This window comes from Elaeis guineensis, chromosome 7 (assembly GCF_000442705.2).
Source record: "Elaeis guineensis isolate ETL-2024a chromosome 7, EG11, whole genome shotgun sequence".
NCBI lineage: Eukaryota > Viridiplantae > Streptophyta > Magnoliopsida > Arecales > Arecaceae > Elaeis > Elaeis guineensis.
Genome location: NC_025999.2, coordinates 83,039,961 through 83,053,633, shown reverse-complemented (window position 1 = coordinate 83,053,633; position 13,673 = coordinate 83,039,961). Strand labels below are relative to the sequence as shown.

Here is a 13,673-nt window from a genome sequence, read left to right as displayed (position 1 = left end):
ATATCATCGAGAGCAATTGATTGAAATAAAATGTATGGATTTAGATAGGCTAGAATGTATGCTAGCTCATTCTGCAATGCAGTCCAGGTGTCAACTTACATACAAAACCAAACACTGAAAAGAAATAAACCTACAAAAGACAGAAACTATATACTTATATTAGTATAAGAACGCAACGTTTGTCATTGATTGGCATACATCATGAAGGGTGCAACCCTTCCTATCTTAAAGTGCACTGACAAACCTGGACAAACTGACGACATTTGAAGCCTTGAAATGCAGCTGCTTCACCGACAAAAAAGCAAGATTAAAGTGCATTCCCTGGCGCTCAAATATCTTTACCGATCACCGTCAAGAAAGAAGAAAAACCTTCAAGATAACTGATGGCCATAAGGAGACACTGATCTATAGCAGATTATCAGGCGAACAGAATTAAGAGTTCTATGTCTGATATCTGTTATCATAATCAAATATCATAAAACTGCTGTTCTCCCAAGTCTTTGAATCCCTTTCAGGCTCCACTTCATTAAATGTCACATGACTATTGCTCCCCCAAGACTTGGATTCCTTCCCTACCACACTGTCATCGAATGTCACACGTTTGTTTTTCTTCTTGGGCTTTGTTCCCTTTTCGGTCTGCAAATAACATAAAAACATTTGGTGGAAATATATTAGTGATATGATAGGGATCACAAGACATTCTGCCAATCATTTTGAAAATAGAGAAGTGATAGATGAGAGCAAAAGAAAGCTCATTCGCAATACATGATTCAATCAAGATGCCTACGTGAAAAGACTAAAATGAGGTTAATTGAATAATAATAAAATTAGTAGATCGCGATGTAATTCAATGTTTTACAGAAGGAACAAGGAAGATGTTTCTGTACATTCCAACTTCAGGTTGGCATGATACAAGCCTAATCTTCACTTGAATCAAACTTCAAACTAGAAAAAAGAAACTGCAGCTCATCACTTCCGTTAAAGCCAGATCAGGTTGCTTTAAGATTCAATGATTAATTGGGTTCATTTCCCAGCAAACTGGATCGACAATTTGTCAGACATGATCTATAAGAAATATGTACATGTCAAGTTAGTTAATTATATGGTAACACATGATGCTAGAATTTTACAAACATGATATAAATTAACAACCACATGAAGCTACATAAGTTATGATTAACAACCCAAACAGATGATTACATAAAAAACTTTTCATAACTGTTTGAGAAGAGTCCAGATGAGTAGGAAAATTATATGGTAGTATCAGTTTATGAAGTCAGGTGGATTTGGATCAGGTCTCATGTGAACCATATCAATCTATATTTCAACATGATCAAATCCTCTGGAACCTAGCTACATCCAAATGATTCTTGCTCAGACTAGACCGTTTCATGTCAAGTTAGTTTTAGAGCAAATATAAGTAAATTTAATGCATTTGCATTCGTAAGTTAGGGCCTCTGGTTTCAGCACAGAAAGCAAGGGAATATAATGGCATACCTTGTTTATGAGTTTCTGAAATGCTTCTGGTCCATTGTCTTCAATAAATATCTCTGCAGCTAATAAAACATCATCAGGCCTGCTGAATATGTTCTTTTTTCGTGGGACATACCAGATGTTGACTGTCTGCTTGTTCACAAACAATGGTCTCACGTAATGCTGATAAACATATGCAGCACCATTGAAGTAAGGTAACACCAACCAGCAATTAAAGATCAGCTTTGCAAAAGGCCAAAATGGAAGCCTGTAACAAAAAAATACAGGACAACATCAACTTACTAAATTGTTGCATAATCACAACAAAAATGGGGTGCAACTGATTGGAACCAAAAATTATTATTATTTATTTATATTTTTCAGAATAAGGATGCGAGTGAGCCTTGCCCAAGTCAAGGTAGGGTGGGATTTCAACCCAGGTCACTGGTATCAACAGCCCGTGATGCAACCAAGGTTATTGGCACCAAGGTTTGCCATACCGTGCCAAACCGGCCAGTACACCCCATCTTGTACCGGACCGGCGATGAACCGGCACGATTCGGCCAGTAAAATCGATACACCGGCGGTACCGAAGAAAAAAGAACAGAAAGTGAGAAAGAGAGAGAGAGGGGAGGGAGGGAGGGAGGTGGGAGCCGCCGGAGGCCGGCGGTGGCCGGCTGCGGCCGTTGGAGGGCATCCGAGCCCCGTATCGCCAATAGGGCTTTCAAGAGAGCAAAAAAGAGAGAGAGAGTGCTCGGAGGGGGGCAGGAAACCTACCGGACGGACGGTGCCTCCGTTGCGAGGCTCCCGGTGGCCGGCGAGCCGACGCCGACGGCCTAAGGGGAGTCTAGCGGGCGGAGCCCCTCCGCGGCTCCACTCCCTTCTTCTTTTTCGAAACAGACGACGTTTGTTTTGATCTTTTCTTTTTTTTTTGTTTTAAACTTATGAAGTCGGCAACTGGATTGCCGACTTAAGAATTTTTTTTAAAAAAAACAAAAATCATGAAGCAGCAAATCGTTTGCCGACTTCACTTAAAACCATATTTTTTAAAAAAATTTGCGAAACAAGGACGATGCCCCTGTTTCACGCCTGCGGCGCCGCGCGTGTGGACTGCGCCCTCCGACAGCCACGGCGGCCAGTCGAAGGCCGTCCGGCGGCCCCGCCGGCTCCTTCCCTCTCTCTTTTTTTTCTTCCTCTTTCTCTCTCTCTTATTTCTCTCTCTTTTTCTTCCGGTTCGGATCGTCGGTTCGGTACGGTATGAAACAATACCAAACCGTACCGCCAGCCGCTCGAAACGGCCGACGGTACCGATTCAGCATACCTTGATTGGCACCCTTAATTTTCATCCATAATGTGCCATTTTTTTCTCAGTGCAAAGTCCTTAGAAGCATATATTGCTGGCAGGCTCCAGAGGAAAAACAGTGAGGTCGGTCAAGAACCAAACTAGAGTGCTGAAGAGGATCAAGTCGATAAACTGCAGGTCATCCTATAAAAGAAGTCCTAGAACCAATGAGGTACCTTCCGATTTAAGATCTTTCGATATTTAAGTCAGCCAAGGCTTTGAGAACATAGTGAAAAATAGAAAAATAGAGAGCTAGAAATGTAAATGGTAGTAGAGAGAACTTAAAAAACTCAGATTCCCTTCAGTGAGAGAATTGGAAAGAGTTCAACAGAATATGGCTTTATGAGTTATGACTTACCCCTCGAAAAATATCCTACTCCCCTTTATATAGAGGAAGCTCGTTCAGGCCATTAGGAAAGTTTGTTAGGCCATTATGAGTTTGTTAGGTGGTTATGGATAACCATCTGGAATCTATTAATAGCTAGCTGTAGAGAGATCGTGAGTTGTACCTCACCCACATGAAGTATAATCGTAGCATAGCTGGAGGACAACTGAATTGATGCCTTACTGGCTAAGTGAGAGGTTGGCTCAAACCGATGTCTCGTTAATATGGACTGGGCAAGTCGGCTAAGCCCAATAAGGTTGGCCAAATCTGATGTTCTCTCACTGGGAATTAAATACCACATCGGCAAATCGGTAATCACCCGATCTAGATTATCGAAACTTTAGTGAACCTTCAGATCAGCTGAGGTGACATAATGATGTTTCACCCGAAGGTTGGTAAAACTCTGATCTCAATTGATACTACCACATGGCCAAAGGTCAGTAAGGTGTACCAACACATTGCCCCCCACTTCCCAGATCCAAGGTGATATTTCTCATATTGGGTGTGGGAAGTAGACTCTGTCCTCTATCGCCAATAATAAACGTGTTGTATAGCGGTTTCGGCTATATTAATTATTTAATGATTCGAAACGACATGCTGCTTTTCGGAAATGACTCATCGGATCCCTCGATAATTATGAGAGCTTTAGAAAATCAAGAGACTATCATTTACCCAGGAAATCACGCCTGGGCCTATAAATGCTCGCCTGCCATTGGTCAAATCTTCATTGGTTGTCATAGCTCTCACATGGATCAAGCCTTCATAGATTAATCTGGGTATTGGTGCTTCGAACAGTCCTTTTTCAGAGTCATCAAAGTATTGCCAAGTATCACTGATCAACGATGGTTGATGTCGATCTGAGCCATCGACCACATCTATAAATGGGTTAGTACTCCTGCTCTAGGAGTCACTTTACTATTTCACCATGCGGAAGTGTTGCCGAAATCTCCCTAAAGTGTTCTTCCACTTGTTTTTCAGTTTTCCGAAGCCAAAGAAGAAGAGTTTGAGCATCATCGAAGCCAGAGAAAAAGAGTTCTTAAAGACTCATCCCCAGTCCATTAGGTAGTTTTCACTGTTCTCTATCTTTTTTTCTTCTGTGTCTTGGTTCTTTAGATCTTGTGCCCTCTTTTTCTTCTCCTTTGATAGGTTTTTCCCTTTTTCATTCCTTTTGTCTATTTCCACCTTCTCGTTTTACTCTTTTTTCCCATAAAAATGTCTTCTGGTGATGATAAGATGAGGGGGGAAAAAATCTGGACAATCGAATACCTCGATCAACCTAGGCCCCAAAATCAAGCTTGAGGAGTCACCTTCACCTCGGACAGTCACCGATGTCAGTATTTCAAGTCAAGTTGATCCAGAATCTCCAATATGGAGATTTTTGGATTGTTTTGGTCCTGGTACTGAACAATATGTCCTTTCTGACTCGATCTTCAAGAACTTAGAGAGAAATACCAAATTTTTAGAGACTTTCAGTTAATTGCTCTAGGTCGGCATGACCTGGTCACTAAACCTCCAGAGCATAGTGTCGTATTTTATGATGAGGTACTTCGGTCTGGACTTCGGTTTCCCCTTCATCCCTTCTTTTATAATATTTTGGATTTCTATAGACTTCATCCAAACCAAGTAACCCCAAATACGATTAGAATTATCATAGTCTTCATCATTTGTTGTAAATTTGCTGGTATAGAACATAGGATTTCCCTCTTCAAAGCGCATCCTGAAAAAACATCCATATGAAAAAAACTGATGGTACTTTTCACCTCGGCCAAAACATAAATTCGACCCCAATCTTCCTTCATCCATGATTGGAAAAATCTTTTTTTTCTTCTAGCATACTATGGGGTTTCAGTTGTAACTGACGTAAGCTCGAGCTCAAGTGGAACTCTAATAATGAGGTTCTTCTCAGAGATGAGGAGGCTTTTACAATGATATTGGGTATGAAGGCACCCAAGTTAAGCGAACGAGTAAACAACTAGTCTCTATACAACTCAGGCATCAGCCACATCTCTCCTCGGGATAAGTCTGATATCATAAGTTTATTTCTTTTCTTTTTCTTTTCTCCTACTTCACAGAATTTCTTCTTTGTTGCAATAGCAATAATGAAGTTCGATCCAAAAAGACTGGCTGATATAAAGAAGAGAAAGCAAGATTCAACCAATGAACCTACTGCCAAAAGGGGTAAAGATGTGGCAAGTTCAAAACCAGCTGCTCCAGCCTCCCAAACTTCTTCAACCCCGACCACAATAACAATCTGCTCATCCCCTGCCCCTGCCATCGAATCGATGTCGAAGACATTACATCGACAGAGCGCCGAGGTGGCCCGTCCACCTACCAAGGAGGTGATCACGTGCCCAAGATCAAGCTCTTCTTCGGTGCCTCCAACATCGGAAAGAACAACTCCATCAACTGATCAACAATTGAAGATTCCAGAAGCTGCTCTACCTTCGTCGACTAAGGGACTTGATGTTTCTCAAATATCTTTACTTAAGACACCACAACTCGATCGAGATATGTTGTGCATGGTCATGCCTCAAAAAGACCTCGATGCCGGCAGGCGAGACTGTTCGATTGAGCAGTTATTGAATTATGGCTTCAACGGTATAATGGATGTGGGTTTCTTCCCTTCTGCTCTTTCATTTACATCGGTTTTGTACCGATCTCGCACTTTTTTCTCCTTTCAATCGGCGATATACCTCAAATTGCTCATAAGCATCTAGTTTGGTTCCATGTGAATAAGAAATCCTTAGAGTCGTGAGTATGAAGATAAGCTCGACAAGCTGCATAAGGAGGGGGAGAAAATCTCTGAGCCGAAGGCCAAACTAAAGGAGGTCGAAAAAACTATAGAGAATCATAACTAAGGCATCCTCGTATTTCAATGGCAAGCTGAAAGAGAGAAAAAATGCTGCAAGGGCCGTTGAAGATTACAAGGCTTCAGAAGCATTCCAAGATGAAGTCACTGAGGCTTCCGAAGGGGCATTTGACTTCGGGTTCCAGAGCAGCATAAATTTGGTTAGGAAGCTCTTTTCTGTCCTCGATATAAGCAAGCTGACTCCCGAAGTGGCTATCGATGCATCAGCCGAGGTGGCTTCTAAACCAACTACCGAGGTTGTCGCTCAGCCAACATCGGATGCCACTTCTGCTAACAAGACATCCCACCCCATCGCCAAGGTGGCTTCCCATTCTGAACCTTTCCTCAATCAAATGCCAAGGACCCAGCCGTCGAAATCACATCAGTAGAATCTCCAACGGCTGAAGCTTCCAAAGATCCAACTCCTTCATCTGACGATCCTCAAGTTAACGTCTGAATTTATCTTCACTTGAGTTTGGAATGGACAGATCGGGTTTCCTGCATTTCTAATAGGATTTCAACCCGTGATGCCTCATTTTCTTCCCTTTTAAGGGCATATTGTCCAAGAATATGACTTAGAACATAAATTTCCTTGAACTAATGCTGTGAAGTCCAATTCGTAGATTTAAGTGCTTCACATCGGATATTCATGAAGTTGAACCTAGAAATCAAATGTTCCACAGTAAATATTCGTGAGGTCCAATCCGAAGATCGGATGTCCCACGTGGTGAGATCCAATCCAGAGATCGGGTGTCTCATGTTAATCATTTATGAGATCCAATTCGGAGATTGGATATCTCACGTTAATCATTTGTGAGGTCCAATCCGGAGATCAGATGTCTCACATCAAGTTGTCTTGGTTTGATCGAGATTCTCGTAGCTGAAGTTTGGCTTCTTCTGACCTCCTGAGGACAAACTTAGTCTTTTCTTGTCCTCATTTGGCTAGACTTCATGGCTTCATTTGGACATATTTCATCCTCGTTTGGTCAGACATCATGATCTCATTTGGACGAAATCCTTTGTACTATCCTTGTTTGATCGATTTTTATTGATCTCATTTGGATAGACTTACTGTACTGTCCTCATTAGATCGATTTTCTCCGACCTTGTTTGGACAATTCTTCAGATCGTCCTTGCTTGATCGATTTTCTCCGACCTTATTTGGATGAAAAAATGATGCTCCATCTTGATTGTAGAGATCTGATCTCAATTAAAAAAAAATTATTGAAGGCTTATTAATAATACATTCTAAGATTTTCAGCATTCCAACTGCGAGGAATAGTTAAGCTATCTAAGTTCTCAATTTTATATGCTCTTGATCGGATTATTTCTGTAATTCGATAGGGTCCTTCCTAATTGGGAGCAAGATTTTCTTGTTTTGTAGGCTTTGAGACTTCAGCTCCGCTAAGAACAAGATCTCTTTTATGAAAAAGCTTTGATTTTACCTGAGCATTATAATATCTGGCTACTCTTTGTTTACAAGTTGCCATATGCATCTGGGCTCTCTCTGGTTTCCTCAAGTCTAGGTCAGTTCTCAACCGATCTAGATTAGTCTCCCCATGGAAATTTTCCACTCTAATTGATGGTAGGCTGATCTTAATAGGAATTACAGCTTTTGCCCCAAAAGTGAGCTTGAAAGATGCTTCCCCTGTTGGCCCTCATGGCATGGTCCTATAAGCCCAGAGAACGCTATGAAGTTCATCTGCCCAAAATCTTTTGTTTCGATAAGCCTTATTTTTAGACCTTGAAGGATGGTCCGATTAGTGATTTCGGCTTCCTCGTTTGATTATGGATGTCCAATCAAGGTAAGCCTATGGTCAATGTGGAGCTCCGAACAAAATTTCTTGAATTTTGAATTGTCAAATTATCACCCATTATCAGTAATAATGATCCGAGATAGACCAAAGTGACAAATAACTGACTTTTAGACAAAATCTAGTATCTTTTCAGTGATTTATGCTAAAGGCTCTGTTTCTACTTATTTGATGAAATAATCAATAGCCATCACCAAAAATTTTTTTTGTCCTATGGACATTGAAAAAGATCTAAGCAAGGTTTGCTGAACCGGTACCGCCGGCCGTTTCGGCCGGCCAGCGGTACGGTTCGGTATGGTTTCATATCGTACCGAACCGACGATCCGAACCGAAAGAAAAAAGAGAGAAATTGAGAGCAATAGAAAGAGAGAGAGGAAGAAAAAAAAAGAGGGAGGGGAAGAAGCCGGTGGGGCCGCCGGACGGCCTCCGACTGGGCGCCGTCCACGCGCGCGGCGCCACAGGCGTGAAACAGGGGCATCGCCCCTGTTTCGCAAATTTTTTTAAAAACATGGTTTTAAGTGAAGCCGGCAAATGATTTGCCGGCTTCACGATTTTTATTTTTTTTTAAAAAATTTTTAAATCGGCAATTCGTTTGCCGACTTCACGATTTTTGTTTTTTTTAAAAAAAATTCTTAAGTCGGCAACCCAGTTGCCGACTTCATAAGTTTAAAATAAAAAAAAAATCGAAACAGACATCGTCTGTTTCGAAAAAGAAGAAGGGGGCAGAGCCGCGAAGGGGCTGCACCCGCTCGACCGCCCTCAGACCGTCGGCGTCGGCTCGTCGGCCACCGAGAGCCTCGCAACGGAGGCACCGTCTGTCCGGTAGGTTCTCCGCCCCCCTTCGAGCGCTCTCTCTCTCTTTTTTGCTCTCTTGAAAGCCCTATCGGGCGATACGGGGCTCGAAAGTCCTCCGACGGCCGCAGCCGGCCACCGCCGGCCTCCGACGGCTCCCACCTCCCTCCCTTCCCTCCCCTCTCTCTCTTTCTCACTTTCCATTCTTTATTCTTCAATACCGCCGGTGTACCGATTTTACCGGCCGAATCGTGCAGGTTCCCCATCGGTCCGGTACGAGATGGGGTGTACCGGCCGGTTTGGCACGGTATGGCAAACCTTGGATCTAAGAATATCCATTCTCCATATAGCAAAAGGCCAAGATGCAGTAATGAGAACGAATTCAACTACAGGTCGATGTTGAATATGGGCATACCTCTGGTATTAATCACATTTATTAACAAAATCAATCATATTTTTTGGATTGTTAGCCAGTAATAACCTTGTCGGATGATTTTATATGCTAGCGACCAACCCCTAAGTGATTACCACAGATTCCTTCATGGATTTCACAAAGAGCATAATCAGCTTCTGATGGTTGCAAGCATCGAAGTAAAGAAAATGAGTACAACCTTTTATATAGCCGATCATCTTGAAGAACATACCATGGGGCTCGCCTTTTAACACTTCTTACTTTTAACAGGATCTGTTAGCAAAACTCCTCTAGCAATATAATCGACCAGTGGATCAATTCAACTTAGCTCATAATCGATTTGGATAATTGATAAAACTTCTATGTTAGATTTTTGAAGAATATTAATGAGAACTTTTTAATTGAGTTCGAAAAAATCCGATGTGGCAAGATGTGAGAGAGCATCAACTCAGACATTTTTCGATCTCAAAATTTGTATAACTTCTAAGTCTTTAAAGCTTTTGACAATTCTTTTATATTCTGTAAATATTGAGACATAAAATCTTTCGCTTCAAATTAACTTCGTATCGGGAGAATCGATGAAGACTTTAAGTCTTTTGACTCTAAGTTCTTCTGTCATTTTCAGTCCAGCGATCAATGTTTCATATTCAGCACCATTGTTTGAAGTATTGAAATTAAATCTTAAGGCATACTTAGTAACAACACCTTCAAGATTAGCTAAAATTAAACCAACCCACTTTCTTTGAAATTTGAGGCCCCATCAGTATGCAACACCCAATAAGAGTCTTTAATAATCTCTTTTGAACTTTCTGAAATTAACTCTTCATTAAGGATGGTACACTCCATAATAAAGTTAGCTAATATTTGAGCTTTTAAGGAAGGTCGAGGTGGGAAATGGATGTCAAACTCACTGAGCTCAATAGTCCATTTGGCCATCTAACCTGAGGTATAAAGTTGTTACAAAACCGACCTCCAAGGTTGATCAATTAATACGACGACGAAGTGAACTTGAAAATTTTGGCCGAAATCATCGAGCCGATGTAATAGAGCATAGATCATTTTCTCTACTTTGGTATATCGAGTTTCAACATCTCGCAGTAATTTGCTGGTATAATAGATCGATCTTTGTATCCTTACATCATCTCAAACTAAGACCGAACTAACAGCATTAGATAAGACGGATAAATACAGGTATAATTCCTTATCTTCAATTGGCTTGGACAATAATGGAGGTGAGCCGAGATACTTCTTAAGGTCGTTGAAGATAGCTTGGCATTCTTTTGACCAGCTAAAATCTTTTATTTGACTCAAAACTTTAAAGAAAGGGAGACATTTTTCAACCGATCTAAAAATAAACCGACTGAGTGATGCCACCCATCCAGTAAGTTGTTGCACCTCTTTTATCGTGCTTGGATGCTTTATTTCAAGTAACGCTCAAATTTTCTCAAGGTTAGCTTCTATTTCTCTTTGGGTCACAAGAAAATCCAAGAATTTTCTTGATGTTACTTCAAAAGCATATTTGTTAGGATTGAGCTTCATCTGGTACTTCCAAAGTTTTCCAAATGCTTCTTTTATATCGGTTATATGCCGACCTGCTTCAGTGCTTGTCACCTGCATGTCATCAACATAGACCTCCATATTGTAGTCGATCTACTACTTGAAAATCTTGTTGACCAAGCATTAGTACTAGCACTTGCATTTTTAAGATCAAAAGGCATCATTTATAACAATACAAGCCTCTTTCGATAATAAAGCCCTATTCTCTTCATCTTCCAGTGCTATTTTGATCTGATTATAGACAAAAAAATACATCTATAAAACTCATTCCGAAGTAGCATCAAGAAGCTGATCTATTCTGAAAAGAGAAAAACTATCTTTTGAGCATGCTTCATTGAGATCAGTATAATTGATACAAATCCTCCACTTGCCATTCGCCTTTTTAACCATAACATTGGCTATCCACTTCAGATATTGAGCTTCTCTAATGAATCATACTTTCAAAAGCTTGTCGACTTTCTCATTTTATAGCTTTTTATCTTTCTGGGGCGAAACTTCTTTTCTTTTGTAGAACTGATCAATGCTTTGAATTGATATTTAATCTATGTACAATAACATCAGCATAATTTCTGAGCATGTCTGAGACTGATCAGGTGAAAACAACGGTATTTGCTCAAAGAAAAAATATCAGTTGTTCTCTTAAATCAATCCTTAACTAAGATCCGATCTGAACAGTCTTCTCTAAATCTTCACCTAATGGAATAGCAACAAGTTGTTCAGCAAGTTCGCCTCGGCTTTTGCCGATCTCTATGTCATCCTTTTGATCAAGCACTTCAATTAGTAGGGCTTCTACTGATTTCTTTATTTTGACAGCTATTAGAAAATACTATTTAGCAAGCATTTGATCTCCATGCATCTCTCTAATTTTATCTTTCGTCAAAAATTGAACTAATAGATGATAGGTGGAGACTACTGCTTTAAGAGCATTAAGTCCAAGTCGGTCAAGAATAGCAATTGTAAGCTAATGGTATCTTGACAACCAGAGTTGCATAGTAGACTGTCAAGATTCTCATCCCGCAGTTACAGGCAAAGTGACTTTTCTTTCAACAACCACAGGATCTCCAGAGAATCCGATCAGTGAGGTATCGATCTGTTTCAGTCGATTTAGCACATTCATTTTCTGAAATCCATCGTAGAACAACACATCAACAGAGCTTCCATTATCTACTAATATTCTTTTTACATCATATTTTGTTGTTATCATAAAGATAACAACAACATCATTATGAGAAGTTTGAACTCCTTGAACATCATCATCAGAAAAAGAAACAATATTATCAATACGCTGCCTTTTCAGGGAAGGATTCTTAATTGCCCCTCGAACCCCATCAAGGTCTGAGATCATGTTAATAACCCCAATAGTAGGTCGATTGTGTTCAGCATCATTATCGGGCTTCTAATGCTATTCAGCAACTTGGCCTGCCCGATCTCTGATATACTTATCGAGGTAACTTTGGCAAATCAAAACTTCAGTTTCATCCTTGAGCTGTCAGCATTCTTCAGTATCATAGCCATGGTCTCGATAACAGCGACAGTACTTTCTTTTATCTCTCTTCGCTGGAGGAGCCTTCATGGGATTGGACCAACGAAGATATTTCTGGTCCTCGATTTCCATCAGAATTTGAGCATGAAGAGCAAATAAAGGAGTGTAGGTATCAAAACGCCGAGGTGGATTTCTTGACCTCAGATTCTTCTGATGTCGCCCAAAACCATTCCCTAGCTGATCTCTATGGTCCTCTTCTTAGGGTCCTTTTTTTCCATTCTTCTCTTTCTTTGCTTACCGACCTATACTTTCTTCCTTCTTGGCTTGGGCATACTTTTGAACCCTAGTTAGCATTTGATCATAGAGGCTTGAAAGAGAACGTTGTTTTGGGAGGGATTATACCTATTGGTACCGGATTCCAAAAATTAGTACACCCTTCAAGGCAAGACAAGAACATTCATTTGAAAATAAGAGATATTTTGTTACACCATAGAGATATTTATATTTTTAATATATATATATATATATGTTAATGAATATGTATATATAATTATATATATATTAATAAAAATTTAAAATTATAAATTATGATGTCCGAATAATTCTTGTTTAGAGAAAAAAATCAAGCAATTGCTTCGGAGTCCTCGCTTTAAGGCAGCCATTGTGACAGACTCATTGAAATTTTTTACTTCCAACATGACCGTATTGAAGCTTGTCGCATATTCACAGAGGGATTCACCTTCCTATTGCTTGACAATAAAGAGACTATTTGTATTCTTCAAATGAAACCGGTTATTACCAAAATAAGTGACAAACGGTCTTACTAATTGTTCAAAAAAAGAAATAGATCCTGGTTAGAGTCCAGAAAATCAGATCCTTGCAGATTTTTTGAGAGTAATGGGAAAAACGACACAAAGTAGGACATCAGATGTCCCTTGTAGCCTCATAATGGCTTTATATCCTTCAAGATGATCCAGAAGATTGGTGGAACCATCAAATGATTCTACCATTGGCATCTTAAACCGGAAAGGAACGCGCTCATTTAAGATTGCTTAAGAAAAAAGAGATCGTAGATCAAAATCTTGCTTATCTTGCAGATGATTCCCAAGTTGTACCTCTATGAGCCATTTTTCAAGATCTTGAATGTCATTTCAAGACCTCCCCAATGGGTTTTTCCACTATTAGGAATAATTCCCCCTTAAAAAATTGATCGATTTGAGTAGGGTGATGATTAGGATGGGGATCTTGATGGATTGACTGATGATTGTATTGAGACAGAACTTTTTGAGGAATTGCCTCTCGTTGCTGCTCTGTGATACGCTGAAGTTCCTGTACGGCAACGGTGAGAGTCTGCACTTATGGAACTAAGAGGGTAAACTGCTGTGGATCGACCACAACTGAAGGTTGAACAGCTTCTGATCCGCCGCTTAGAAAAAATGGTGAAGGAAAAGAATTGTTTTGTACTCTCCGATTTACCATTTGCCACAAAATTTTGGATAAAGCCCTTCCTTTAGCGCTAATCTGTTACTGCAAGGCTCCAGAGAAAATACAACAAGGTCAATCAAGA

General features: G+C 40.3%; 1 protein-coding gene across 1 annotated transcript in view; it reads right to left on the bottom strand.

Moving 5' to 3' along the window:
* The window catches only part of LOC140859451 (HVA22-like protein a), a 70,962-nt gene continuing 57,289 nt past the window's right edge, over positions 1-13,673 (bottom strand). The window contains exons 4-5 of the mRNA XM_073261290.1: positions 1,498-1,741; positions 1-636 (exon numbers count right to left, since the gene is read on the bottom strand). Coding sequence (XP_073117391.1) covers positions 442-636; positions 1,498-1,741 — 439 coding nt within the window. The 3' untranslated portion in view covers positions 1-441. The remainder of the gene's footprint in view (positions 637-1,497; positions 1,742-13,673) is intronic.